This window comes from Thamnophis elegans, chromosome 4 (genome assembly GCF_009769535.1).
Source record: "Thamnophis elegans isolate rThaEle1 chromosome 4, rThaEle1.pri, whole genome shotgun sequence".
NCBI classification, from domain to species: Eukaryota; Metazoa; Chordata; class Lepidosauria; order Squamata; family Colubridae; genus Thamnophis; species Thamnophis elegans.
Genome location: NC_045544.1, coordinates 114,583,657 through 114,611,640, shown reverse-complemented (window position 1 = coordinate 114,611,640; position 27,984 = coordinate 114,583,657). Strand labels below are relative to the sequence as shown.

General features: G+C 43.4%; 1 protein-coding gene across 2 annotated transcripts; it reads left to right on the top strand.

Annotated features, from left to right (window-relative positions):
• Positions 1 to 27,395, top strand: CLU (clusterin). 2 transcript variants are annotated; one of them, XM_032215810.1, is made up of 9 exons: positions 1 to 98; positions 10,789 to 10,903; positions 15,810 to 15,958; positions 19,220 to 19,387; positions 20,323 to 20,770; positions 21,267 to 21,380; positions 23,819 to 24,042; positions 25,189 to 25,364; positions 27,162 to 27,395. In XM_032215810.1, exons 2-9 carry the CDS (start codon positions 10,816 to 10,818, stop codon positions 27,166 to 27,168), a joined length of 1,374 nt encoding a protein of 457 aa, XP_032071701.1. In that variant the 5' UTR covers positions 1 to 98; positions 10,789 to 10,815; the 3' UTR covers positions 27,169 to 27,395. The 2 variants fall into 2 exon arrangements, with proteins under 2 accessions (XP_032071701.1, XP_032071700.1); XM_032215809.1 differs by lacking the exon at positions 1 to 98 and having other exon boundaries at positions 21,270 to 21,380.
• The last annotated feature ends 589 nt before the right edge of the window (positions 27,396 to 27,984 follow it).

Sequence of the window (27,984 nt, the reverse complement as noted above, 5' to 3'; positions counted from 1 at the left end):
GATGAGCTCAGGACCTGTGGGAGGGGCCGGTGGCCTATATAAGACCTCGGCGGCCACCGCGCCATAGCCTGTCCGGGGCGAACTGCGGCAGAGTCAAGGTGGGGAGCTGGACGTAATGTGAACGCCGGGGTCGGGGGTGGGGCGGGGTGGTGGGGTTGGGGGGAGCTTGCCCAGGGTGAGTAGGTACCATCGCTGCAGGACTGGTAGGACTTTTTGCCCCATTGCTTAGGGAAACCTCCCAGCGCCTGGTGGAAACATCTCCATACCAAGCAAGAAGGGCGAGCGGACCCAGTTGGGGAAAGTAAATCCCTCGTCCGTTAGATACCGGGAGCTTTTAAAGGCTAGCTGCTGCCGGGGCGTAAAAGCGAAAGGTCCAGACGGCCGGCGGGAGGGAAGCGGGGGTGACGCAGCTCTCCGACTCTCTCCTTCAGGCTGGAACAGTCTCGAAGGTGGGGACCGGAGTTGACTTCGCCTGGATGGAAGAATGACTTGCGGCGATGCAGTTTTCTCTCCCTTCCTTTTGGAAGATGGAGAAGAGCGTCTCCCTCTCCCTAGCGGGTGCAAATGTAACTTGGGAACGGTAGGAACGCGGGCAGAAGTGGGCATCTCTTGGCCGCGCTGGGGAGAACTACGGGAGGAACGATGTCCTTAGTGGGCTCGAACGCTGGGCTCCACTAGGGGGAAAATGACTGGGAGAAGTAGCCGGTCCGTACTTGCCTGAAAACGGGTGGAGGGCAGGTTGTGTGAGGGGCACCGGTTGGGGAGGGTAGGATGCTCTGGGCTTGGGAGAAACTTAGAATGGGAGGGCGAGGCTCCTAATAGTATGCACCTGCTTTGCACACAATGAATGCCCAGCATTTCCACGTAAAAGGTGAAAAAGAGCTTGGCAACAAGCTCATCTGGTAACCACATACTGAATGCTTTGCCAAGGCTTCCACCCCCCCCCCTTTTTTTTGCTTAATTCTTCCATCTTGCAGTCCTGAGATTTCCTGTGAATGTCCCATTTGAGCACTTAATGAGTCTCACCCAGGTGAATTTTGCGGTGAGCTTGGTGATGCCACTTTGCTGTAGGACAGGGTGGAAATTTAGGCTTGGCAGCAGTGACTACTCCTCTTCATTCCTATTGATATTTTCTTCAGTTCACGTGTGTGTGTGTGTGTGTGTGTGTGTTGGGGGGTGTTTCTTGGTAAGTTGTGGGGCATTTGAATGGGGCACATTTTTCATTTTCTTTATTTCAGATATTTTTCTGGCCACCCAACTCAACCAATGGTATTCTAGGCAGCATACAACAAGATCAGGGGATGGGTAATATTGCCTAATAGTGAAAGCCCAGCTCTGTGTCTGGTTCTTGTTGCTTTTACACCTGTGTTTCTCAACCTTGGCGACTTTAAATCCTGTGGACTTCAACTCCCAGAATTCCCCAGCCAGCTTTGCTGGCTGGGGGATTCTGGGAGTTGAAGTCCACAGGATTTAAAGTCACCAAGGTTGAGAAACACTGTTTTATACAATGGGTGTGTCCCATTGACACAAAAGTATGGTATTAAGGAAGACCAAGCAAAGCAAGCAAAGACTCCCAGCTTTTGGAATCGCAGCCTAGATGAGGAAAAGTGTGTTGTGTCCAGGGTGTGCATTTTAAAACTGAGGGTTTGTGTTCCTGGAGATTGCAAACAATTTAGCTTCAAGAAGGCGACCCAAAGGGTTTTTTTCAACAGGCCACTCTACTTTCTGGAAAGTCCAATTGCTTCTTGAAAAAGCACCTTTGGGACAACCATGACCTGGATGACTGGTAATCTCCATAGACATTCAAGAAGGAGAGTTCTGCTGCCATGCCCCACTGTAATCCTTAACAGCAGCTTTGTAGTCCTTCTCCCATTATATTGAATTATTGCCACTTGTGAGTGTGCTTATCAGAGTACAAAATGACATGCTTCTGTCTCTAGCTTGAAGTCTAATGTTAGATGCTGGGGAAATGAAGCCACGATAAAATGTGCATGGTCATGTTCACTCCCAGCCAAGGTTAAAGAGTGAATCACTGTCTATTTGCTTTTTGATCTGCTGATCTGCTGTTCCCGAACTATTGTCATTTTAGCAATAGCAATAGCAGCTAGACTTATATACCGCTTCATAGGGCTTTCAGCCCTCTCTAAGCGGTTTACAGAGTCAGCATATTGCCCCCAACAACAATCCGGGTCCTCATTTTACCCACCTCGGAAGGATGGAAGGCTGAGTCAACCTTGAGCCGGTGAGATTAGAACCGCCGAACTACAGCTAGCAGTCAGCTGAAGTAGCCTGCAGTGCTGCACTCTACCCACTGCGCCACCTCGGCTCTTATTTTCTTTCCCCCCCATGTTCTATCTTGGCCAGTTTTTCTAGTGAAGCAGCAGGTCAATAGAACCGAGAGCTTTATTTCTCCCACCCTCACCCCCTTTTTGCTTACAGCAATGCATACCAGTTTTTTAAAATAAATATTAGACTGGGGGGAAAAGGGGATTAACACTAACCAAAAACCAGTTCCTAGGATCTTATAGGATCTAACTTTTTCTGTCACTTGGGGACTGGAAAGCACAGAGTTTTGAAAACTTGGCAGATCTCCAACATCACCTGATTTGCTGGATTTGGCAGGCGCATAAGCTTTGCGGTCTCTCCCCCCCCCACCTTCCCCTTTTCTGCCCCAGTTATTCATGGGCAGCTTTTGAAGTTTATCCTTCAGATGCTGGAAAAAGTCTTCCAAGCTTTTAGCTACTGGGGCAAAGTTGTTCCTTAAGTGGGACTGGAACTGCTCGTTCTCTAATGATGGGACTGGAACTGCCCGTTCTCTAATAATTACCTTTGTTTTTGTTCTGAAATAGGATAAAATCAGATAGGTGTGCTGGAATATTAAAAAACAAACAAACAACAAGCAAATAATGTTGAACATTATCCCCAGGAACATGATAGAATGTGAAATGATAGCTGTATGTTCTGACTTATACAAATGTACACTTGGAAAGAGATGCTTCTAGGTGGCTGCCTTTGAACCTGAGACAAATGGTCTCACCTTTTGAGTTTGCTACTTATTTTATGTTTGCAGAAACTGTCATATCCGCTGTTACCTTTCTATTCATGAGACTAGTCTTTGTCATCTTTTCTATCATAAGTGATCAGAATACTGGCATCTTATAAGCATCTTATATGTTAAAAAGTCTGCTTGCCTGCTTGCTTATTGCCCTCGGTTTTATTGGGCATAGACAGATTTATTGGGCATAGACAGATTTCTGTGATGCCTGGTTACCACTGAATTCTAAGCTAAGAGATAAGAGTTAAGATTTGGTGGTGCCCAATTATGTTTTTTATTAAAAACAAAACAGCCTGTAGGAACACTTTGGTGTCATTTTACTTTTCTTGCTATTTCTTGCTAGTTACATAGGAACAGCATTTTGAAATGTAGAGAAAGTAGATCTTGATTTAGAAATCAGCTCTGCAAAATATAAAGAATGCCTCCGAGTATATGCAGAAAGCATTTTGTTTCATCCTGAAATAACTGTAACTTAGCTAAACATTTCAGCTTGTCTATAAGGGCTTTCAGATTAAAGCAGAGGTGTCAAACTCAAGGCCCGGGGGCCGGATCCGGCTTGCAGGATACTTAGATCTGGCCCGCAGGACTGCCCTGGAAACAGCGAAGGACTGGCCCATAGTGCTTCTGCCATCAGAAACAGAGCTCCGTTTTCACTGGCAGAGGGTTGCAGCAGGCCTTGGCAGCCGAAAATGGAGTTCAGAAAGTCACCACAGGGCACCCCAACATGAGTGACATTGAGCTGGGCATGCCCACCCTGGCCATGCCCTCACGAGGTCAAACACAACTCTGATGCGACCCCTCAATGAAATCGAGTTTGACACCCCTAGGTTAAAGGATAGTTTTTCAAAGTCGAACTTTTTTAAAAAAAAAAATTATTATTATAGAGGAGGTCCACATATGTCTTGGTTAAAAGACAGAGATTCAGAACTAAAACCTGATTCATACAACTAATATTTATCTTTCTATGTTGTTGTTCTGCTGATAAAGATTCCCAGGCTCAAGGCCAGCTGTAGGGAAGGGAGCCAAACAATCTTGTCCAGAATCTAGTGAGTCTGGTCCGTATCCTTCGCAGGGCCTGAAAGAAAAAAATTCTCTTTTACATAAAAAGTGATATTTAAATAAGGTAGCAACCAGTTTTACTTCTCTTTTTCTTGTTTGCAAAGTATCTCAGTACTGTCTAAGTATGTGCATACCCACTCCCATGTGCACCGTTCTTTAAATTATTCTCTTTCTCTTATCCACTCCTGCCTAGGGAGCATCCTTGAAGCCAGTAAAATTTTAAGGAGTTGTCGTACACAGACTTTGAAGCACTGTTTTACCTTGAAATCTAAGTGCTGCAACAGCAGCCCTCTTAACACATCCTGTTAATTTCCAGTAATTCACCATTGTTGTTTTTTTTTAAACTATCTGCAGTCAACCCCCAAATCTCTCTAAATGGCATTCAGACTCTTTGTGCAAATGAGTAGTAGAGTCATGGGAAAAGGCTCACCTAATGCAAAATTCTTTGAAATGACCACCATCTCTTGTGCCTTTTCTCAAATGTGGGTGGATGTATTGTGTGGTGAGAAACTTGTCTGCAAAGCTAACCAATTAGGTCAGTTCCTTGCTTCATGTCAACCAGCATTGTCTATGCTGACCGTTCACAGCGCTCTAGAATGTCAAGCAGAGAAATCTTAACTGATCCTTTTAGATTAAATTTGGCGATTGAATTTGGGACCTTCTGTATGCACAACAGATGCCTTGACCCTGCTACTTGAGAGCCGTTAACCACAGATCTCGGTCTCCTTCTGCAGACAAAGCCAGCATGCTGTCTTTCACCGAGCGGTGGCTGTTCCCCTTGGCAGCGCGATCAGGGTTCTGTTTGCTACTGCTCGTTTCCCACGCCACTAAGGTCTGCGTAGCCAAGGAATTGGTCAGATCCTTTCTTCTTTATACAACAGGAATTAATTTATTGAAAGGATTAAAGCATACTCTTTTCCCCCTTATGTAGCAGCCTCGAAGGGGGCAAGTACTGTAGGAAATTTGTCTAGGAAAATTGATTCATATTCCCTACAGGACTCTTCGTCCGAGACTTCTGCTGGAATGGACTCCATAGCTTTTATGAAGTCCCTGTTCACAAGTAACCCATCGCACTCTGAAAAATAGGTGGTTTTATAAAAAGTTCCTGTAACCTATCATTTTAAGGGGAGTTGAACACTAGCAAGACCAAACTCTCCCTCTCCCATTCTCTGTCATTGGGTGGAGGGAGAGCAGTGTAAAGATTTATACTTTCTAACGTACCAACTTTGTCAGTACAATATCAACTCAGAACTAAGTCTTCAAAGTTTTGTGTGGCTTACTGTCAGGAAACTGTTGCAGACTGTTATCCTGAGAGAGAAAGCAGGGATGTAGATGCAAAAATAAAAACAGATGTTAGGAATAATGACATTCATAAATTATTTTTAAAAGGGGCTTTTATTGGAACTGACGAAGAGACACCACCTGCTTTGTGGAGAATGTGGTTGTGGTTTGTTAAGAGTGCTACTAGAGTGAACATGGGTGGATGTTATCTAAAAACTGAGCCTGCAGCTAATCTTTGTGTGACAAACCCAGTTTAATGATCAAATATAACCCCCATTAAGATCACAACAAAGAGTACAGGTAGTTTTTGACTTACAACCATTCAATGAAGTCGAAGTTACAAGGGCAATGAAAACAGTGACTTATGACTGTTTTTCAAACTCCCAACCCTTGCTTCATTCCTGTGGTCACATGATTCAGCCCTGGATGTTTGCAACTGGCATGTGTTTATGACACTTTAGTGGTGGGATTCAAATTTTTTTACTACCGGTTTGGTGGGTGTGGCTTGGTGTGGCAGGGGAAGGATACTGTAAAAGGATACCTATCCTCCGCGAGCTGCACTGGCTACCCATTAGTCTCCGAATCTGCTTCAAGGTGCTGGTCGCTACCTATAAAGCCCTACATGGCATCGGACCTGGGTACCTGAGAGACCTCCTCCTGCCGATTACCTCCCTCAGACCGATAAGATCTCACAGGTTAGGCCTCCTCCGGATTCCATCTGCCAGCCAATGTCGGCTGGCGACTCCCCAGGGGAGAGCCTTCTCTGTTGCAGCTCCAGCCTTCTGGAATGACCTCCCCGTGGAGATCCGGACCCTTACTACCCTCCTGGCCTTCCGCAAAGCCACCAAGTTCTGGCTGCTCCAGCAGGCGGGGGGCTTGTGAAATACCCAGCCCCATGGAAATTGTGAATGTTGCGCCTTTTTTTAAAAATGTTGTCTTGTCCCCTTTCCCTTGTCTGTTGTGAGCCGCCCGGAGTCCTCCGGGAGTGGGCGGCATACAAGACAAATAAAATGAAATGAAATGAAATGAAAATCTCCATTCCCTTCCCATTCCAGGGGAAGGATACTGCAAAATCCCCATTCCCTCTCAATCAGCTGGGACTTGGGAGGCAGAGAATAGATGGGGGTGGGGCCAGTCAGAGGTGGTATTTCCCAGTTCTTCGAACTACTCAAAATTTTCGCTACCGGTTCTCCAGAACTGGTCAGAACCTGCTGAATACCACCTCTGTGACAGTTACAGTATCCCATCATGTGATAACCTTCTGCGACCTTCTGACAAGCAAAGTCAATGGGGAAGCCATATTAACTTAACCACGTAACTAACTGAACAGCTGAAGGGATTCACTTAACAACTGACGCAGGAAAGGTTGTAAAATGAAGCAAAATTCATCTAACACCTGTCTTGCTTAGCAACAGGAATTTTGAGCTCAGTTGTGGTCATAACTGGAGGACTACCTGCACTTCATACTCATTGAAAAAGACCCACTGCATTCCATAAGTTGATGCTGGTACAGAAATTCATGAAAAGCTTTTACCACTACTACTATTTAATTTAATTTTGTATAACAGCAGAGTAGGCTATGTCTCCCGAAACAAGGCAGTCCTCTCCCTCTCTTCAACCCAATGCAAAGCATCACTAATATTCGGTGAGTTGTTACCAGATGTGTCCAATTAACATTATTGGGCTTTGTTTATTTAAAAAAAAAGTTTTGAGGGGAAAAAACCCACTTTCTGTTATTTCTGTTCTGCTGAGGTTTGTCTGCCTGCTTTGTTTGGAGACAACATCATAAAACGGTGGGTGCTTTACTGGGGCCTCCTCTTCCTTCACTCCTCCATGAAAAATTGCAGCCACAGAGCCTGCTTTTGTGACCTCCCACTACCACAGCCCACCCTTTGTAGTTCTCCATGAAAACCATCTGTCCTCTCGCCAGCCTTGAATACAAGTGAGATGGCTCTTATGCAACTCTTCTTTAGTTGGGCACAATAGAAGAGGTTATCTGAAAAGCAAATATATTGGCACAATTTGCTCCCCTTGTCTGGAGAAGAATCTAGCTGGCTATTAAAGTTGGGCAGGCTGGCCACTTTTCCTATCCTTTGTTATGTCATGTGTCCATCTGGGAGAACAGACATGGGGATGAGTCAAAGTCTGCATTGTTCGGTGTCTTTGTGAATCTTGGCAAGATGGTAATTGGTTGGCTTTTTGCCTGCTCTCTCATTGGGCAATGCCATACGGTAGTCTGCTTAGCAATTTCCCTGATGGTTTTTTTTTTCATCTGCAAATGTGTTTTTTGTTTTTCTGCCTTGGTGCTTTCTGATCTTAGCTGTTTGCTTGCAGATGTTTTGCCTGGATGGGTAACAAATGTTTGCAAGCAAACAACCAAGGTCAGAGAGTTCCAAAAACTCCATAGTTCAGCCTTGAGGTATAGATAATTTCTTCTGCTGGTACTTGAGAATCCCTCTTGATTTTTTTTTCTCAGTGGTGTCTTTGAGCTGCCTCTTGTTCAGGGTGGCAGAGTGTGCTCCTCTGGGTGCAGCTGTTTTCCGTTTCATATTTTCCCATCACCCTGCGGCATCTCTGTTTGCCTGAAATCTGAAAACTTTCTTCTGTGGGAGGAATTCTCTTGTTATGTATTCCTTGAGATTTAATGGTAGCTGTGGAAAATCCAAGATGTAGACCGTTAGACACCACACAGTGAAACATACATACACCTTTTAATCTGCTCTAGCTAACCAAGGCAAGACCATCCCATTCTATCCCTGTGGATTGCGTTACTTGAGCAATTGAATGAGAACATAGGAAAAATATGGTTATAAGTTTTGGCAACAAAGGTGCATATTTTAACTCAGTATTTTTCAAATTTTGTAACTTTTAAGACGTGTAGACTTCAACTCCCAAAATTTCCCATGTTGACTGGGGAATTCTGGCATTGAAATCCAAGATTGCCAAGTTTGAAAAACATTGTGTTCTAATTTGTCCTTTTTTGCTTGGTGTAAAATGCTGTTTCCCTCATTGAAATATAATCTTTCTTTTGGTGGAATTTCCTTCATGACTATTGGAGCACTGCTTTTTTTTTTTTTTTTTTTAAACCTGACCTATTTCCTTTTTATGTTAATTGAAGTCAGAGGTAAGAAGGTAATCATAGGTGGATTTGAGTTTCAGTTGTTCAAAGAGAAATCTAGAGGTTTCACTACTATTGAATCTCTTGTCTTTTTAGTAAATGTGTAACGGGATGAGGTGGGGAGTAGAGGAAAGAGAGAAAAAAAGGAAGAAAATGAATATTCATATTTTGGGCAATAATCTTTCTCCCCTTCTATGTACATTAAAAACTGAATGGCTGTGCCATATGCACCTTTTGAACAAGATAGAGATGTACTGCAATGGCTGAATGCACATCACTTCAAAGTTTGGTTACATTTAACTTTGTTTTTTCCCCCTACATGACATAACATTAGGTCAACTCAAACCATGTGGTTAGGTAATGATTCAGTGTATAGTGTAAGCCCAGAAAATGCATTAATTTAATACCTTGGCTAAGCAGGCTGTGAAGTCAATCATGGGATAAGAAACCACAATGGATTATAGAGTCCAGGTGGTTGCAAAGCAGAGCTCAAATGAATTCCATATTTGCTTTCCCAAAACACTTCTCAGCAGCATCTTCATGCCATCTCATGGAATTATGAATACTGTATAATTTCATTAGGTTTCAGGACATCGTTAAACTAAGATTTATAATCATTCTTGATAATGCAGCCAGTGCTCATGGAATGGAGATGCACAATGGTGGGATTCACATTTTTTTTACTGCCGGTTTGGTGGGCGTGGCTTTGTGGGCGTGGCAGGGGAAGGATACTGCAAAATCCCCATTTCCTCCACACCCCACTAACCTGCTTTCCAGCTCCGTTCTCCTGTTCAGGGCAACAAAAGAAGATGGGAAGCTGGGAGGCAGCGGGGTGGGGCCAGCCTATTTGCCGGTTCTCCGAATTATTCAAAATGTCCGCTACCGGTTCTCCAGAACCTGTCAGAACTGGCTGAATATCACCTCTGGAGATGCATCACTTTGCTTTTTCCTCTTCCAAAGTGAACTTCTGGATTTCTTGCGAAGGCACATCACCCTGGCTCCAAATGTATTTGTAAGAGCACCAGTTTCCCACTGTGAGGTGTCTTCTTCAAAGAACAGAAGAAATCACAGTGTTTGGACTTCCTGGAGCAGAACACAGACTCTGTGCTAGGACCCAGGATGATGGCCCTACAAGAAGCACTTTGGAAGAGATGGAATGTGACTCCTTCCAGGAGTGCCTTGATCCATCCTGGGTCAGTTGGGTGGTTCTTGGGAGAAATTGGCAGTCATTCCATGGAAGGCAAAGACCTTTAGAAGGGAGCATGGTTTTGGAGCCTGTGGACAGACTGGCGAAGCAGGAAAGGCTATATATTGCCAGGCAGACAAAGAATGTATGGCCTCCCTCAAATGTATTTGTCAATCTCCCAGGGGATTATAATCCACAGTCTAAGAAACCTTCAGTTTACTGGTTCATATCTATGCTGACATTGACCTGTTGCTCTGAAGATATCCTGGTCCAAAATGGTTATGGTATTGCCAGTTGGCTTGCCTGAGCTGCCAGTCAGTTAATTTTAGGGACAGTCTTCTCAGCCTGGGGAACATGTTAAATTAATTTTGATGTTGGAAACTAAAGAATTACAGAAGTAATTGGGTATGGAGCAAATCTTCCTGTTTTGGCCTTCATTCTTACCCATGAAGTAGTAAACAACAGCATTGTGTCAGTCAGAACACCATGCTTTTATTGTTTTCTGCTCCATTATTTGCTAAAAATTCAAAGCAAGAAATAAAATTCTTGATTTAAAAAAATTGCTAATCGTGGTCAATACATTGGACGTCATTTCCCAAAAGCAAGTTGAACTACAAAACATGCTTTCTGGCAGAGTTTCAAACTGAAACCAGCAGACTCTATTTAATTTAAAACACTTCTCCAAAAAGGGTATGGATTCTGTGGTGCAAAATATATTGCTGAGTTTTTGATAGCTTCATCTAGTGTGGCTAATAGTCGGGGATGAAACTTTGGGAAGATCTAAGGTTCTGTATGTTGTTCTAGTCAATCATTGGAATGAGAAGTTGCCAGCACTTGTCTGATGGTGATTAACAAGAAGCTGTGTTGGCAAGGAGTTCCAAAGTCTCTGCATTGCAAATAAAACATCCTATATCTATTACATATGCTATATAGCTTTTAATTTTAATTTCTCCAGAGAAAATGCAGGCTTTTCAATTTCAAGTTTCTACTATTTAAAGAAAAATCAATGAGATGTATTGTCTGGTCTCTGTTATTTAGTAGACTAATATGGCTCTCTCATTTTATTTTCCTTTCTTTTTCTTTTTGCAGGAATCTGGATTTCCTTCTATTGAGAAAATGATTCCCACTCTGTTGCTCTCATTGTTGGGAATCTTGGTTTCTTTGCAAGGGGGCCATTGTCTTGTTCCTCCTAATGAGCTTCAGAGTGAGTACATGCCTGTTAATTAGAAATGATGGCTTTCTTCCCCTGGTTGGCAAAGAATTTGTGGATTTGAAATGCAGCCAGTTATGAGCTTTTGGAAGAAACCCCGGGTGGGCTAGGGGTGAATTAGTGGATGTGCTGGACCAGGTTCTTGTCCAGTGTGCATGATTTTTGCAACTGCAAAAGATGCCAAAACGTCATCTTGTGAACCACAAGAGGCCCACACTGGCAAAAAGAGAAAAATCGCTGGCAGTGTTTATAAAGACACTATTTCAGAACCAGCCATTTGGGTCATGAAATCACTTCCCAGAAGCATGACTCACAGCAGTTTGTAGCTAGTTTGAGCAAAATTAAAGCTGCCTTGTCATTTGTTTTGACCGTGTTGCCAAATTATGCAAGAGGCTTTCAGTCAAGTCTATTTCCCCAAAGGGCAGCAAGGAAATGTTTATAATACCTTTGTGGAAAGGTCCAAGGTTTGTTTAGGAGAAGCAGATGGAAGAAGCGGAGGTGGCTTTGACTTAATGAACTTGAATAGTTTTTTTTTAAGTAATATGCATTACCATGAATTATAAGGGAAACAAAAGCTGCAGCCAAAGTAGAAGCAATTTTATAGATGTAGATTAACAGAATTGGACCTTGTAGGACATCTAGTCCAACACCCCACCCCACCCACGTCCAAGCAGACCCTGCACCATTTTTGACAGATGACAGTCCAACTCTTCTTGAAAGCTTCCAGTGATGAAGCTCCCAAAACTTCAGAAGGCAAAGCTGTTCATTGGTTGATTATTCTCATTGTCAAAAAATTTCTCCTTATTTCTAGGTTGAATCTCTCCTCCTTCAGTTTCCATCCATTATTCCTTGTCTATGCTTTGGAAAATGGCTTGACACCCCCCCCCCTCCTCTCTGTGGCAGCGCCTCAAATATTGGAACAATGCTATCATGTCTCCCCTGGTCCTTCTCTTCACTAGACTAGCCATGCCCACTTCCTGTAACCTTTCTTCATATGTTTTAGTCTCCAGTCCCCTAATCATCCTGGTTGCTCTTCTCTGCACTTTTTCTAGTCTCAACATCTGCCTACAGTTGAATAATACTAATTATTAAATTTATATGCGGCCAGGTTCTTGCGACTCTGAAGGGAGATATGTGTAATGGGAGGAGACATAAACTTAACTTCAGTGGAAAAGCCTATTCTCTCTCTAACTTCATTAAATGTTCTGATATTCTCTTCTGCAGGCACTTCGTATCACCACTCTCCCCCCGCACTCTACCCAGTCCCTTAAAACAATTTGAACATGGTCTACTCGGGTGGGTTACTGCCGGCGTTACTGCTAGTTCGGTGCACATGTGCTTTGCCTGTAAATAGGTCTGTGCATGTGCAGAACATTAAAAATGCAAAAAAACCCAAAAACCCCATGTTGTGGCGACCGGAGAACTGGTTCGGGGGCATGGCAAGCCTACCGTCCCTACCTGTTCGGTGACCCAGTTGCAATTTCCACTACCGGTTCGGGCGAACCAGTAGCAACCCACCTTTGGATCTGTGGGATTCACTTTGGCCAACCTTGCAATGCGGCAACAGGAACAACAGTCAGAATCCTGCCCTGAGTTGTGTATCCTGGAGGAACACACATTTTCTCATTTCTGCTCCATGCAAAAAATCGGGGGGGGGGGGAGGGAGAGAAATGGCTTGCATGCTTCTGGCTCATGTCCACATCTTCATTGCAGAGCATTCCAATGTTTGTTGTAGGCAAAAAAATGTTACAAATACCAGCACTTTGAACCGGAGGTGCTAAATGAAATCTAAAGCCATCTTTCAAACCAGGCAGTGGGTGGGTTTGATGACTGTTGGACAAAATACTATTTTTCAACATCTTTAAATATACAGGTAGTCCTCGACCTACACAGTTCATTTAGTGACCGTTCAAAGTTACAACGGCACTGAGAAAAGTGAGTTATGACTCTTTCTCACATGACCTTTGCAGCATCCCCATGGTCACATGATCAAAATTCAGATGGTTGGCAACTGACTCGTATTTATGACGGTTGCAGTGTCCCGGGGTCATGTGATCATCTTTTTGCGACCCTCTGACGAACAAAGTCAACTGGGAAGCCAAATGCACTTAAGAACCATGCTACTAAAAACTGCAGTGAGTCACTTAACAACGGTGGCAAGAAAAAGGTCATGAAATGCGGCCAAATTCACTTAACAAATGTCTCACTTAGCAACAGAAATGTTGGGCTCAATTGTGGCTGTAAGTTGAGGACTATTTATACTTGTGGCCTAGCGGAGAATAATTGCACTCACCCTTTAAATACTGCTATCTTGAGGGAAGTAGAAATCCAGAACTTAAAAAAAATTATCATGGATTTCTTATGTAACAATCCATCCTCCATGGCTGTTGCTGGGATGATGGAAGTTGTAGTCTGACGTACTTGGAAGGTACAGTAGTACCAGGTTGAGGGAGGCTGATGTGGATTATCAACCTTTTAGAAAATCCATAAACAAATCCCCGCTTAGTTATTTGGCATTTGTGGGCCTCTCTATAAGCTGATCAGTATAAAACAATTGAAAAAATGCTGGCGTTTGTAAAATGTTATGCTTCTTATTTACAGTATTTAATGAACTTCTATGCCACCCTTCTCACTGATACAGTGACTCTGAATTCCTTGAAGTGGGGTTCAAGAAAGTGTATTTATTGTAACTCATATCCTGTAAGAATGAGAAAAAGTGAAGAAGAAACATGCATCAACATAGTCTAATCATTTCCCAGATGAGCAATTCATGTCATGCCTTTCTATTTTTCTTACACTTCTACTTACTCCTCTTGTTATATTTCGTTGTGGATCTGCTTAATGCTGTTGCTAGAAAGCTGCCCCATGCCCCTTGTAACCTGGTCAGCCAGGGTTGTCCAAGAATTGGATGCTTCTTTAGTCCAACTAGAATAGAACAGAACGGAGCAACAGAGTTGGAAGGGACCTTGGAGGTCTTCTAGTCCAACCCTGTGCTTAGGCAGAAAACCCTACACCACTTCAGACAAATGGTTATCCAACATCTTCTTAAAAACTTCCAGTGTTGGACCATTCACAACTTCTGGAGGCAAGTTGTTCCACTGATTAACTCTGAAGGGTCCCTCGAAACCTCTTCCATTTCTCCGTAAACTCTTGATTTGAAATGTTCTCGTTTTTCTCCTTTTCTTGCTGCATCAACTGTGAGGATTGCATACGGAAGATCTGGGCTTCATTCGGTGTTCTTGGATGACATAAAACTGTCTTTTATTTCTTATTGTTGGACAATTAAAAAAATAGAAGCAATGCATTCTCCAATAATAATGTAGCATGATTTAATTCCTAAGCACTGTTGTGATGGGAAGTCTGCTCAGTGCAGGAATCTGTTCTCAAACAATCAGTGAAAGCAGTCATTTCCATGAGTGAACATACAGTATCTGCCATTAGGATTCTTTTTTCTGGATGTGCATGCAAAGTTTGCTTCCATATTTTAAATTCATGGTACTTGCCATGTCTTCCGGAACATATCTGAAAAATTCTTCCTTGTCTTCTATGTGATAAAAGATGTTGCAGATCATTGTTTCTCAACCTTGGCAACTTTGAGATTAGCTGGCTGGAGAATTCTAGAAGTTCAAGTTCATGTTAAAGTTGCACAAAGCTATGCTTGTTTCTTATCTTAAAATGAAAAACAATGCTGCAGAAACTGTATTTTACAGACACCTATCATAACTCATAAAGTCTTTGCTTAAATATATCCAGTACCTTCTGCTCCTGGGGAGGAAAGCTATGGCAAATCTAGACAACATAGTAAAAAGCAGAGACATCACCCTGCCAACAAAAGTGTGTATAGTTAGGGCTATGGTTTTCCCAGTTGCAATGTATGACTGTGAAAGTTGGACCTTAAGAAAGGCTGAGCGGCAAAGAATTGAGGCTTTTGAACTATTGTGCTGGAGAAGATTCCTGCAAGTCCCTTGGACTGCAAGATGATCAAACTGGTCAGTATTAGAGATCAACCCTGACTGCTCTTTAGAAGGCCAGATCCTGAAGACGAAACTCAAATACTTTGGCCACCAAATGAGAAGGAAGGACTCACTGGAGAAGATCCTAATGCTGGGAATGACTGAGGGCAAAAGAAGAAGAGGACGACAGAGAATGAGGTGGCTGGATGGAGTCACTGAAGCAGTAGGCATGAGCTTAAATGGACTCCGGGGGATGGTAGAGGACAGGAAGGCCTGGAGGAATGTTGTCCATGAGGTCGCAATTGATCAGACACGACATCGCAACAGACAACAATCCAGTACCTTCAACCTTACCTCCATACATTTAATCTTCCCAGATTGTTTATTAATTTGATTGTTGTTGTCCTTTGGCAACAACAGCTATACAGTATTTCTGCAATGGATTTTTAATATAGTTCCCCAAAGCAATGTTTGATTTGCAGAAACTCAAGACACATCCCTATTGATTGCTTTTAGCACAGTGTATCTGAACAATGTGTTTGCCTCCCTCATCTATATCTACAATAGAAATACCCCAGAACTTACCTCTGACTCTATATATATATATGGATGGCTCTGGCTTGTGTACATTACATTTTAATATGGAGTCTGCTAATAGTACATGAATCATATCAGTGTAACATGCAAAAGTACAGGTTGCATATGTAAATTGTTGGGTAACATATATTAAACCTTACAGATCAGTTTTAAAGTCAGATCACCCAGGAACTAAGTGCTGAAAAGTAACCGGTTCTCTTCTTATGTTCTTGCTTTCTATAAAGCGATTTCCATTTTATTTTACAGTACCTAAAACATTCCATATGCCTGTTAATATTGTGCACTGGGAAATAGCATATCAGAATGGTGCTGATGTGGCAATTCCCCCCTCCCCCTTTTCCTTCTCACAGAAATGTCTGAAAAAGGAAGCCGGTACATTGATGGAGAGTTGGAAAACGCTATCAATGGAGTCCGGCAGATGAAGTTGTTGATGGAGCAGACGAGCAATGACCACCAGGAGATCTTGAATAACTTGGAAGACACAAAGAAGAAGAAGGAGGTCTGTTGGCAGCAGGCTTTTTGAGATGCTGTGATTGTTTCCCTCAGCTGGTTCAAAAGTCTTATTGGTTTGCCATTCAAAAAGGGGCACGGGAGTTCTCTCCCCAGCCTAACCTAGATTCCCAAGTTACAATACAATACAGTAGCAGAGTTGGAAGGGACCTTGGAGGTCTTCTAGTCCAACCCCCTGCCTAGGCAGGAAACCTTATACCATTTCAGACACATGGCTATCCAACATCATCTTAAAGACTTCCAGTGTTGGGGCATTCACAACTTCTGGAGGCAAGCTGTTCCACTGATTAATTGTTCTAGCTGTCAGGAAATTTCTCCTCAGTTCTAAATTGCTTCTCTCCTTGATTAGTTTCCACCCACTACTTCTTGTTCTACACTCGGGTGCCTTGGAGAATAGTTTGACTCCCTCTTCTTTGTGGCAGTTTCTCTCCCTGACCTACTAGCTGGTAACTCACAAGCTTTGGTTACATTTTTAGTGTGGAGTAGAACTATTGCTATGAAATGACTAGCTCACCCTTCTCCAGCTTAATGTTTACAGAAGATGATTGCAATTTAAGTTGGAACTGCAGTTGCTGGCATTATCTGGCAAGCACCAAGCTGGGAAAGACTTGACAACTACTGTTTTTTCGGAGTATAAGATGCACCAAAACAGTCTGTTTTTCACAAAAAAGGGCCCGTTTTTTTGTCAAAAAGGCATGAATAGCCTTTAGGAGGCTTGTAGAGTGCTCCTGGGGCCGGGGGGGGGGCAAAAAAGAGCAAAAAATGGCCTGTTTTTCGTGAAAACTGGTCCGTTTTTTGCCAAAATATGGGCATGCATATCCTTTAGGAGGCTTATAGAGTGTTCCTGGGGGCTGGAGGGGGGGAGGCAAAACACAGACTTTTTTTTTGCTAATTTTGCCCTCCCCAGCCCTCAGGAGCACTCTGAAGCCTCCTAAAGGCTATGCACGGCCATTTTGGTGAAGGGGGAGGTGTTTTGGGAGGCAAAAAATATTGTATTCAGTGTATAAGACGCACCCAGATTTTCACCCTCTTTTTTGAGGGGAAAAGGTCTGTCTTATACTCCGAAAAATACCGTAGCTTGCAGCATCATGTTTATAAGGATAAATAGTGGGAGGGAGGCTATGCAGCTAGCCCCACCCTCTGATATGGTGTGCATCAAGTAGTTTCTTCCCCTTTATTTGTACATTGATTATGAGTGTCAGCAGGGTTTTTAAATTTTAATTACTGTATATACTCGAGTATAAGCCTAGTTTTTCAGCCCACTTTTTGGGCTGAAAAAAGCCGCCTCGGCTTATACTCGAGTCAGTGAAAAATTTGCCCGAAATGGAGGAGAAAAAGGGGTGGGGCCATGCCGCTGGGTGACACTCGTGAATGGCCCAGTGCCCCTGTGAGTTTCCCCTCCCTCTGTGTCAGTTTGCCGCACAGCGCGCACCGCACCATCCCCCCTCCTCACGTTCTAATGTAATGCAGGGCTGTCTTACGATTCCCCTTCCTCCCCCTCCTGCCGCTCTGCAACGATGTCCCACCTCCTCCTTGTTATGGCAAGCAGCCACATAGCGATGTCCCACCTCCTCTGGTACAGTGATCCAATGATAGGAATCACTGTGCCGTGTGTCATAGGAGGCGGGACATCGCTCCCGCGGCTGCACGGGACATCATCATCACAGCGGGACATCAGCATCATGAGGTGAGTGAAGTATTTCATTGAATACACCGCTAGTTTACTGTTTTTCTTTGAAATAAATATTCAAAAACATTATTGGTATCTATTTTTATTTTTGAAATTTACCGGTAGCTGCTGCATTTCCCACCCTAGGCTTATACTCGAGTCAATAACTTTCCAGTTTTTTGTGGTAAAATTAGGTGCCTCGGCTTATATTCGGGTCGGCCTATACTCGAGTATATACGGTAATTTAATTTTGCATAGACTGTTCTATCCTCATCATGACCCATTTAACTTGAATTAACCCATTTTCTGGGTTTGCATATTACAGTGAAATATCAACTAACAAAATGGGCTAGGTTCACCTGGCATGCTAATCCATTAAAAAGATAACCAAGTCTAGCATGTTACCTTAAAATAATTGAAAAGCCTTGAAACAACCTTTTTATGCACACTGGTGAACCCAGGCTCTGTATGGATGTCAGGACTACCTTGTTCCATGGTTTTCTTTTAGTGGTGCTGACTTGCTTCTCTCAAGACAGCCTCTTCTCCCAGTTGTTTGTCCTGGAATCTCATCAGTTCTCTGCAGAGGGTCCCCAATCCTTTTCCTGGCTCTGTGCTCGTTGATCCTCTTGGTCTGCCGCTCATCCAGTTCTACTTTCACCATCTTAATCTCCTTTGGATGCGAGATCCCCTTCTCTGCTGCCCACTGGCTCTTATATCATGTATTTCCAAAAGCAGGGTGCAAATGCTCCAAGGAATTAGGATTTTTTCCCCCTAAGACCTTTGAGCCTTGCACCCAGAGGTGGTATTCAGCAGGTTCTGATCAGTTCTGGAGAACCAGTAGCGGAACTTTTGAGTAGTTCGGAGAACCGGTAAATACCACTTCTGACTGGCTCCACCCCATCTTTTCTCTGCATCCTGAGTCCCAGCTAATTGGGAGGAAATGGAGATTTTACAGCAGTGGTTCTCAAACTGTGGGTAGGGACATCTTTGGGGGATCAAACGACCCTTTCACAGGGGTCGCCTAAGACCATCAGAAAACACATATTTTTGAAAAAATACGGAAAACATAAAATAATTTTATGGTTGGGGGTCACCACAACATGAGGAACTGGATTAAAGGGTTGTGGCATTAGGTAGGTTGAGACCCACCATGCCCACCAAGCCACACCCACCAAGTCACGCCTACAGAACCACTAGTAAAAAAATTTGAATCCCACCACTGCTTGCACCTAATTGTTGAAACTGAATGTCTATGGAGATTTCCAGTCCTCCAGGTCATGGTTGTCCCAAAGGAGCTTTTTCAAGAGGCAACTGGGCTTTCTGCTTTGAAGAAACTTCTTGGATGAGAAGTGAAATGTCTTTAAAAAAAAAAAAACAGAAAGTCCGGCTGCCTTTTTCAAAAGTACCTTTGGGACATGTTGAAACTGAAGGGAACTCACCTGCTCTTTCCACCTGCTCTTAATCTTCCTTTTCTTGGTCTTTCTTCCTTTTCCACTGCCTTCCATTCCATTCCAGCTCTAGTTCCTCTTGTTTTGTTGCTGGCCCTTTAGGAAAATCCTAATGATCCTATTTCCTCTGCAGGAAGCTATCCTCATTGCGAAAGATATGGAGAAGCAACTGAATGAACAGGAAGTCTGCAATGACACTATGCTGGCTCTCTGGGAAGAATGCAAGCCATGCCTGAAGCAGACCTGCATGAAGTTCTATACTCGGACATGCCATAGTGGTGCTGGCCTGGTTGGCAGGCAGGTGAGTGAGTCACGCGATGGATTTCTGGATAACTGCAGTTTGGAGATTCAGGTGAATCTTGCAACCCTCAAGGTATCGTCTGAGCTGAGCCTTATGGCTGAGTGTCCCAGGAGACAAAATTAAAATCTGGATAAGCCTCACTGAAATATGTGCCCCTTCTCTTGATTGAAGGATCCACATTCAAGAGCACATTCCAAATTTGGAAAAGGTTAAGTCCGTTTGAAAAGTTGCCGTTCAGGATTTTTAATAAAATACCTGCCTTAAATGATCTCAGGTCAACCAAACTTTGGCACTACCTGTTCAATCATACAAGCAATTGTACAGCCAGCTGTACAGGAAAGTGAAACCCTCTACATCAAATAAATTATTTCCCCTCTCAAATAATGGCCTAAGCTCAATTTTCTGGCTCTTCAAATTCTCCGAAATGAACTTAATCACATTCTGATGTAGCTGGGAACCTTTATTCTTCATTCTCCTTTGTTGGAAGTGGGTTACAGATCAGATCATCGGGTGCATTGAGCTGAATGCACAGGAAGGAAGAGAGCTCTCTTGAAAGTATTTGGCTTAAGCTTTTTCCAACCTGATCCTGTTTGAGGTCTGTATCACAATTCCCACTAGCTGTACTACTTGGGGATAATAGAACTTGTCCAGTACACCTGGCCACTATCTTAAGGAATGCTGATTTAGAATTTAAAAGTAAACTTAAATTGATTCTGGAAGGGAATGGATAGGGTGAAATCATGGATGATTCTGGGTTTAAGGGCATGGCGTTATGACCTATGGAAGCTTTACAGACAGTTCTGATAGATAGTGCCTCTCTTGATTAGCTTGTGAATTCTTACCATACTACTTTTCTAAGCAGTTTATTGTTTGTTTTCTAATTACAATAGCCTTTCAATTGGAGGGATCTTATGATTTGATACTTTTTCCTTCAGCTGGAAGAGTTCCTGAACCGCTCTTCTCCCTTCTCCATTTGGGTGAATGGGGAGCGCATCGACTCCTTGATGGATGTAGATGAAGAACAGGGCCGGAGGTTGGATGATCTCGAGGAGCGCTACGGTCTAGTGGAAGATGGCGTGGACGACCTCTTCCAAGAGAGCAGTCAGGCGTATGAGAAACTCTCCCCCTTCTTCCAGTGGCCATTCGGTGGCTTCCAGGATAGCTTCCACAGTATCCGCATCCCATTCACCCGTTCCCGGATTGCCAGGAATACGCGCCCTTTCTCTCAGTTCTTCAGCAGCCCCCATCAAGGTTTCTACCAGATTTTCCAACCCTTCTATCAGATGAGCCAGCATTTCTTTGAGGATGCTGAGAAAGGCATGGAGTGGGACCACCCGGGTCTAGGAGGAATCCCTGAGTTTTCTTTTGATCAAATCCCAACAGGTAAGGTGAGATCCTGGACTGCCAATTGAGCTTGGCCACTGGAGCTCTTTCAAACACCTATATTTGCCTGCCTACTCTCGCCAGTTATACAAAGGAAAACAAGTTTTACTGGGCATAAAAAGGGGAGATGTAGTTTTTGGTACCTAGCATATTCCCAAGGATTGAAGAAATACTTGCTTGGTTCATAATCATAGTAAGCTCTTGTTCACCAGCAGACTTAGTGTCTTTGACTTGTCATGGGACAAACTCATCTGGCAACTTGATGGTAATGATTAGCAAGGAGGTCTCCTTTCCCCTCCTCTATTCCCCCCCCTCCCAATTTCCAATATGGCAAGGTAAGGTCCCTCTGCCATTGCCACTGTGCTTTGCTGCTCAGGCTGTCAAGAACAGTTTGATGGTCTTCATTCTTTCAACTCCAAATCGTGTCCCAAGGGTGTGTGCATGTGTACTATAAACTGGGGTCTGTTGTGATGTCTGCTATCATTCATTCTGTTAGCAGCTCCAGGTCGCAATGACAACCGGATGGTGTGCCGTGAGATTCGTCACAATTCTGCTGGCTGCCTGAAAATGAAGGAAAAATGCGACAAATGTCAGGCAATCCTGGCTGTAGGTAAGTGAAATGGAAGACAGAGACTTGTTTTGCAGTTGACAACCATGGTTTGATGGGATCGTTGACAAACATGATTTATTAAAAGAGCCGTAGCGGCGCAGTAGTTGGAATGTAGTATTGCAGGCTGACTCTGCCCACAGTCTGAGTTTGATTCTGACCGGTTCAAGATTGACTCGGCCTTCCATCCTTCCTAGCATGTCTTATTTTCAGGGAAACACGGTAGTTATTTTTTTATTTATAAATGGGCACATTATATTATATGAGTCATGGTGGTGCAGTGGTTAGAGTGCAGTACTGTAGGCTACTTCTGCTGACTGCCTGCAATTTGGCAGTTCAAATCTCACCAGGCTCAAAGTTGACTCAGTCTTCCATCTTTTCTTTCCGAGATGAGTAAAATGAGGACCCAGATTGTTGCGGGCAATATGCTGACCTTGTAAACTGCTTAGAGAGGGCTGTAAAAGCACTGTGAAGTGGTATATAAGTCTAAGTGCTATTGCTATGAAAGAGCATCAGTTGTGCAGGTAGACTTTAATTTACACCCATTCATTTAGCGATCGTTTGAAGGAACGCTGGGCATTGAAAATGGTGGCTTACAGCTGATCCTCACACTTACGACTTTTGTAAGATCCCCACAGTCCCAAGATCAAAACTTGGGTGCTTGGCAACCAGCATGTATAGGTAGTCCTTGACTTAACAGCAGTTCACTTGGTGATCAGAGTTACAAGAGCACCGAAAAAAGTGACTTATGACTGTTTTTCACACGACTCTTACAGCATCCCTGTGGTCATGTGATTAGAATTCAGAACACTTGGCACCCGACTCATATTTATGACGGTTGCAGTATCCCAGGGTCATGTGATCCCCTTTTGCGACCTTCTGACAAGCAAATTCAATGGGGAAGCCAGGTTCACATAACTAACCGTGTTACTAATATAACAAGAGCAGTGATTCACTTAAGAACTGTGGCAAGGAAGGTTGTAAAATGGGGCAAAATTCATTTAGCAAATGTCTTACTTAGCAGCAGGGGGCTCAGTTGTGGTCGTAAGTCAAGGACTACCTGTATTTACAAGGGTGCAGCATCCCAGGGTCATGTGATCACTGTTGATGGCACGGGTGCCCACAGAAAGGGCTCTGCGTGCCAACTCTGGTATGCGTGCCATAGGTTTGCCATCACAAACCTATACAAAGCAAGAACGGCTGGGACTTTCTTGTGCACATTTTCAATGCCCTTTGGGCTTACCTAGATGGCAGCTACATCTTATGGCTTGTATATCTTTTATTTTTCATTCACAATTGGTAGGAAATAGCATCTCCAATATTTGGGGGCTTGCTACTAAATTTTGGCGGTATGATTTTGGCTGGGATGCAAAAAAAAACCATTGCAGATATTCGCCCATCTCTGGGCTACTGAAAGAAAAGTTGTTTTTTAGATGCAGAGTCTTTATAACTTGTTTCATTTTGCCAACATGACTTTTTGGTTGTGTTCATGTAACAACCTTGTTCCAGTTACTGAATTAATTCATACCCTACATTAATTATAAATTAAGCTAATGTAGGTGGGTTCCCATAATGTGCTAAATGTCACAAAAAAACCATAAAATTGACAAAATTTAATGTGCTGCATGAATGCAGCTACCTGTAACTGATTTAGTTAAACATAGAATGCGAATATAACTTTTGTGTTATGCTGATGCTATTTTTAACTTACATCCAATGTCAGGGTTCCAAATAGCATCCAAAATTAAATCAGAGTCCGAGGCAAAGTATTGCTCAGAGTTCCAATTTATTAAGAGAGTCATGTTGGCACATCTGGGAAAACCCGAATCTGAAAGCTTCCCGGTTTCCCCCACCCAGTTGAAAGTTCATGCTCTTGCCCCCACACCTTGGTTTTCTAGAAAGAATTTTGTTATGGCTACATCGCATCTCACTCCTACAATCCCCCCTCCCATTTTCCCACAAAAGAAACAGCATAGTAGAATAATAGAAAGTGTGGCAGGCCAAAGATCCAAAAGGAAAATGGCTGCAGGTCTGACATCAAACTTATCAGGTCATTGACTGAGATGGGTGGTTATAGAAATTGAATGAATGAATGAATGAATGAATGAAGTAGATTTCTAGTTTTTAGTTGAAAATAGAAGTATGGTGACTTTGTGAAGTGTTTGCAAGTGTCGCAGCAGGAGAAATTCATAACCAACCAGCCTTGACTGACCATAAGAAGCTAAGCCAGGTCAGGCCTTCTTTGTCCTTGAATGATAGATCACCTGAAGATCCCAGAACTGAGAAGATAACAAAACATCCTGGAAAAAAGCAGTGGCCAAAACCACTTCTGTACCATTTCTGAAACTCCTTATATGGCCTGTCCTTACAGTCACATCAGGAAGTCTTCACTTTTTTCATACCTGGATCTGCTTTTGCTCTCCATCTTCAAATCCATACAGATTGCTCCCAGACAGATCCAGGTCAGAGACAAATGAAGGAACGCTTTGATGATGCCCTGCGATTGGCTGAACGATTTACCCGGAGATACGATGAAATCCTCAAGGCTTTCCAGGAAGAAATGCTCAACACCACAGCCATCCTGGATCAGCTCAACCGGCAGTTTGGCTGGGTATCTCAGCTAGCCAACCGTACCCGGAATGACAAGCTTCTGAAGGTTATCATGGTAGGTTATGCATTTCCCCCACTTGCTTAATTTGATTGCTGACTTAGCCCCTTCACTGGCTTTGTAAAGTCCATTAAGTTATAAAGTAGGCAAATAGCTGTGTGCACACAAACTAAGCGACAAACATTTTAACTAACATTAACATGTGTGAATGTAGCCACTGAGTCTTCCACCTGCATGTAAACATATTTGTTTACATCAGGGGTGGGTTTCTCGCCCCGTTCCAACCGGTTCGGTTGGAACGGGGCCGGCGGCGTCCTCGCGCATGCGTGCGGTGCGCATGTGCACACGTGTGCACGTGCATGGTGCACACATGCGTACTAGCGTCTGTGCGATGCTCCAGCTGCTCCTGGAGGATTGCGCAGGCGCTGTATGCGTCCTGCGCATGCGTGGAAGCGCAGAACTCGTCAAAACCGGGTAAGGAGCGCGGTCGCGCGGGTGGGCCCTTCGCCATTCCCGGAAGTTACTTACTTCCGGGTTCGCCGACCAACCGGTTCGCAGGGACCACCGTGAACCGGTTGAAACCCACCCCTGGTTTACATCCATTAGTATGATGCCTATTTGCCAATTCTAGGTAGCTTCCAATAGCATTGTAAAAACATCAGTAATTTAGTATCATACAGTATCCCAACTCTTTGCCCTTCTGAGAAGTTGCCTCCTATTAGATGATAGCTTCTTCTACTCTGAAGTTTTGCCAGAAGAGAGTATCAAAATGCACAGCAGGGAGGAGGAGGCCATCCTAATGTCAGAGATGGAGGATAGGGTATTCCAGAATGGGAACCACTGCTGAGAAAGTTTGTTCCTGAGCATCCTCCCTTCTAACCTTTGGGAGTATTCTCAGTTTACACCCATGGACATGGCAAATGGGCAGCTTCTACCTGCTTGGATATATTATTTCATTGTAGAGGGATATCTGGGATTGCAAGATTGTTTTTAAGAACTGCTGACTTACCCAAAGAAGATCAGGAATTCTGCTTGAACAAAAAACAGAGAGGAATTGGATTTATCTCTCTCTCTACTTGTTGTGTTTCGTGTTCATAGACTGGTGTGGGTAGGTGGTGGAAGGCAAACTTTTTGCCCCATTAAAAATAACTAGAATTTTGATAGGTTCAGGCACTGCTAATGCTTGGTCCTCCTCTTTTAAAGGTGAAACCTTCCAGTCCAGAAGACACATCCCAAACTCCTGACACTCAAGTGACTGTCAAGGTCTTTGATTCTGAGCCCTTCTCCTTGACTGTGCCAAGAAGTGTTCCTCTGGATGATGACAAATTCATGGATGTAGTGGCCAGGGATGCCCTGCGTGAATTCAAGGACAATAAAGTGTAAGTGTGAAGCTGGGGAGATTCAGTAAGAGTTAGGATAGTCTCATGAGCTCAGGGGTATGGAAAACAACCACATTTATTTAAGATCATTGTATAGTTTCCTTTATGGCTGTCCTTATATAAAGTGGGTTGTACCACTTCTGTCTACAAGAGAAGATCTCACTGGGTTATTTCCATGAGAGAACCATGTTGGGATAGTTAGTAGAAATATTTGGAAATATAAACAAAAAGAAATGCCACCAGTTGTCCACCCGTTGCCTCTTCAAAAAAGCACTTTTGGGACATTTTATTTAAATAACTGCCATTAGTGGCGAATTGAGAATTAGAGCCCTGATGGATCTTGAGGTCTTAAGGCCATGAAAATCTATAGTGTCCTAAAATATCATTAATTTGAAAGAAATCCATAGGAAGTGCATGAATATCCTTTTTGGATAAGGATGTTTTTAAGAAAACATCAGAGTCTACAAGAGCAGAAGGTCAAGTCCCCTTTATCTTATCTTTATCTCTAAGGAGTAATCAAAGGACAGGCACATTTTCTGTGAGTGACAAATGGAAGCAAGAAGATTGAAATCTCCCATAGTTGCTTTTGTCCATACAGTACTTTATTTAAATATTTATGGAGATATTTCTCAGTCCTCCAGGTCATGGTTGTCCCAGAGGTGCTTTTTCAAGAGGCAACTGGACTTTCTGGTTTTTCTTTGAAGACTTTTCTTCAAGAAGCTTCTTCAGTTCTTCAGCCCAGCCATTCCCCACTATCCTGTCGGTGCTGAAGGAGCTTCTTGGATGAGAAGTGAAACATCTTCAAAGAAAAACCAGAAAGTCCCGTTGCCTCTTCAAAAAAGCACTTTTGGGACATTTTATTTAAATAACTGCCATTAGTGGCGAATTGAGAATTAGAGCCCTGATGGATCTTGAGGTCTTAAGGCCATGAAAATCTATAGTGTCCTAAAATATCATTAATTTGAAAGAAATCCATAGGAAGTGCATGAATATCCTTTTTGGATAAGGATGTTTTTAAGAAAACATCAGAGTCTACAAGAGCAGAAGGTCAGTCCCAACCTCCTCTTTCTCAATATTCAACTTGCAGACATTGTGTTAAATGAGATATACACTTATTTTTTTATCCAGGAAGACTAAATATGTGTCCATTTGAGGTGAGACAAACAACATTTCTAGATCTCCAAATTGATGATTGTTTGGGGAGGGAGACTTTGGATTTATACAAAGTGGCAGCTAATCTCCTGGGCTATACAGGTAGTCCTCAGTTAACCAAGGCAGTTGTAATGGGTACCTCACAGGACACAGTTTTTAAGTGAATCACTTGACTGTGCTGGACTCACAAAGTCAGTTCTGCTGTGGTTGTTCAACAAATCACCTGTGATCATTAAGCACAACATTCCATGACTGCAACTTGCAGCTTGCTGTGATTTCTCCATTGGCTTTGCTTTTTGGAAATTGGCTGTGAAGCTTGTAAATATTGATCTGCAGGGATGTTACAGCAGCTGCAAGTTTGAGAACCAATGGTAAAATTTACGTTTTCAGCGCCATCAAAAGTTTGAACCATCACTAGACAGGGCAGTCATTAACTGAGGACTAACTTGTATAGGATAAGTGTTGAACCAATCAGTAACTGGGGGTGCCGTTACACACACACACACACACACACACACACACACACATACACGTACGTCTCTATACTTTGCCCTCTTGTTGTTATTTGTTGATGTGTCCTAGCATTAGGAAATTCCTTTTGGCTCTGGAATCATACATTCTTTTTTTTCTCCTTTTATCAAACAGAGAATAACCCTGCCTGCATTCTGGATCTCAGACCATGACAAGGGAGAGCGAGAGGAGCCATAGCCCTTTTGGCCTCCCCGACTTTCCGCCTCAGTTCTCTCACAGCGCCACAAGGGAGCTTCGCCCACCAAGCCCCACCTATCCGCCTTTGTAGTTTACACTGTATTGCCTGCCCTATTTTTGCTGCTGGGTCATTACAGATGCACAAAATGAAATAAAAAGTTCTAGGCCCAATGCTTGAAAAAAAAATGCTCTGTGGATTGAGTGAGAGAAGAAATGGGATTTGGAGTTGGGGAGAAGGGCTGGATGATTGCACAAAGACGTTTCATGCACCCGGGGGCAGTGGGTTTCAGGCCGGGACTGTTATCAAAGGTTGGTCAGGATATCCGAGACAAAAGCCCATTGTCTGCTAATCCCCTTCCCCATTTTGTCCACTTGAGGGAAAAACACTGCGACACAATGCAGAGCTTTGTATTCCTTCTGTCTCCTTGCTAATTATCCTAGCACAGCCTTCAAAAAGCACCAACTACCTTAATCATGTCCATGCAGTTCAAACTTCTGCAGCATTACAAGGTCTTTGAGGAATTTTCTAGGACAAACTCTCATGACGGCAAGAATGTCTCCAGTAATTTTGGGGAACTCCCATTTTCATTTGTTCCTGGAACACCAAATGGGCACTCGTCTAAGAATGGCTGGGATCAGGGGTGGGTTTCAGGCGGTCCCTGCGAACCGGTTGGTCGGCGAACCCGGCAGTAAGTAACTTCCGGGAACGCCGAAGGATCCATCCGCCCGCCCGTGTTTCTTGCCCAGTTTTGACGAGTTC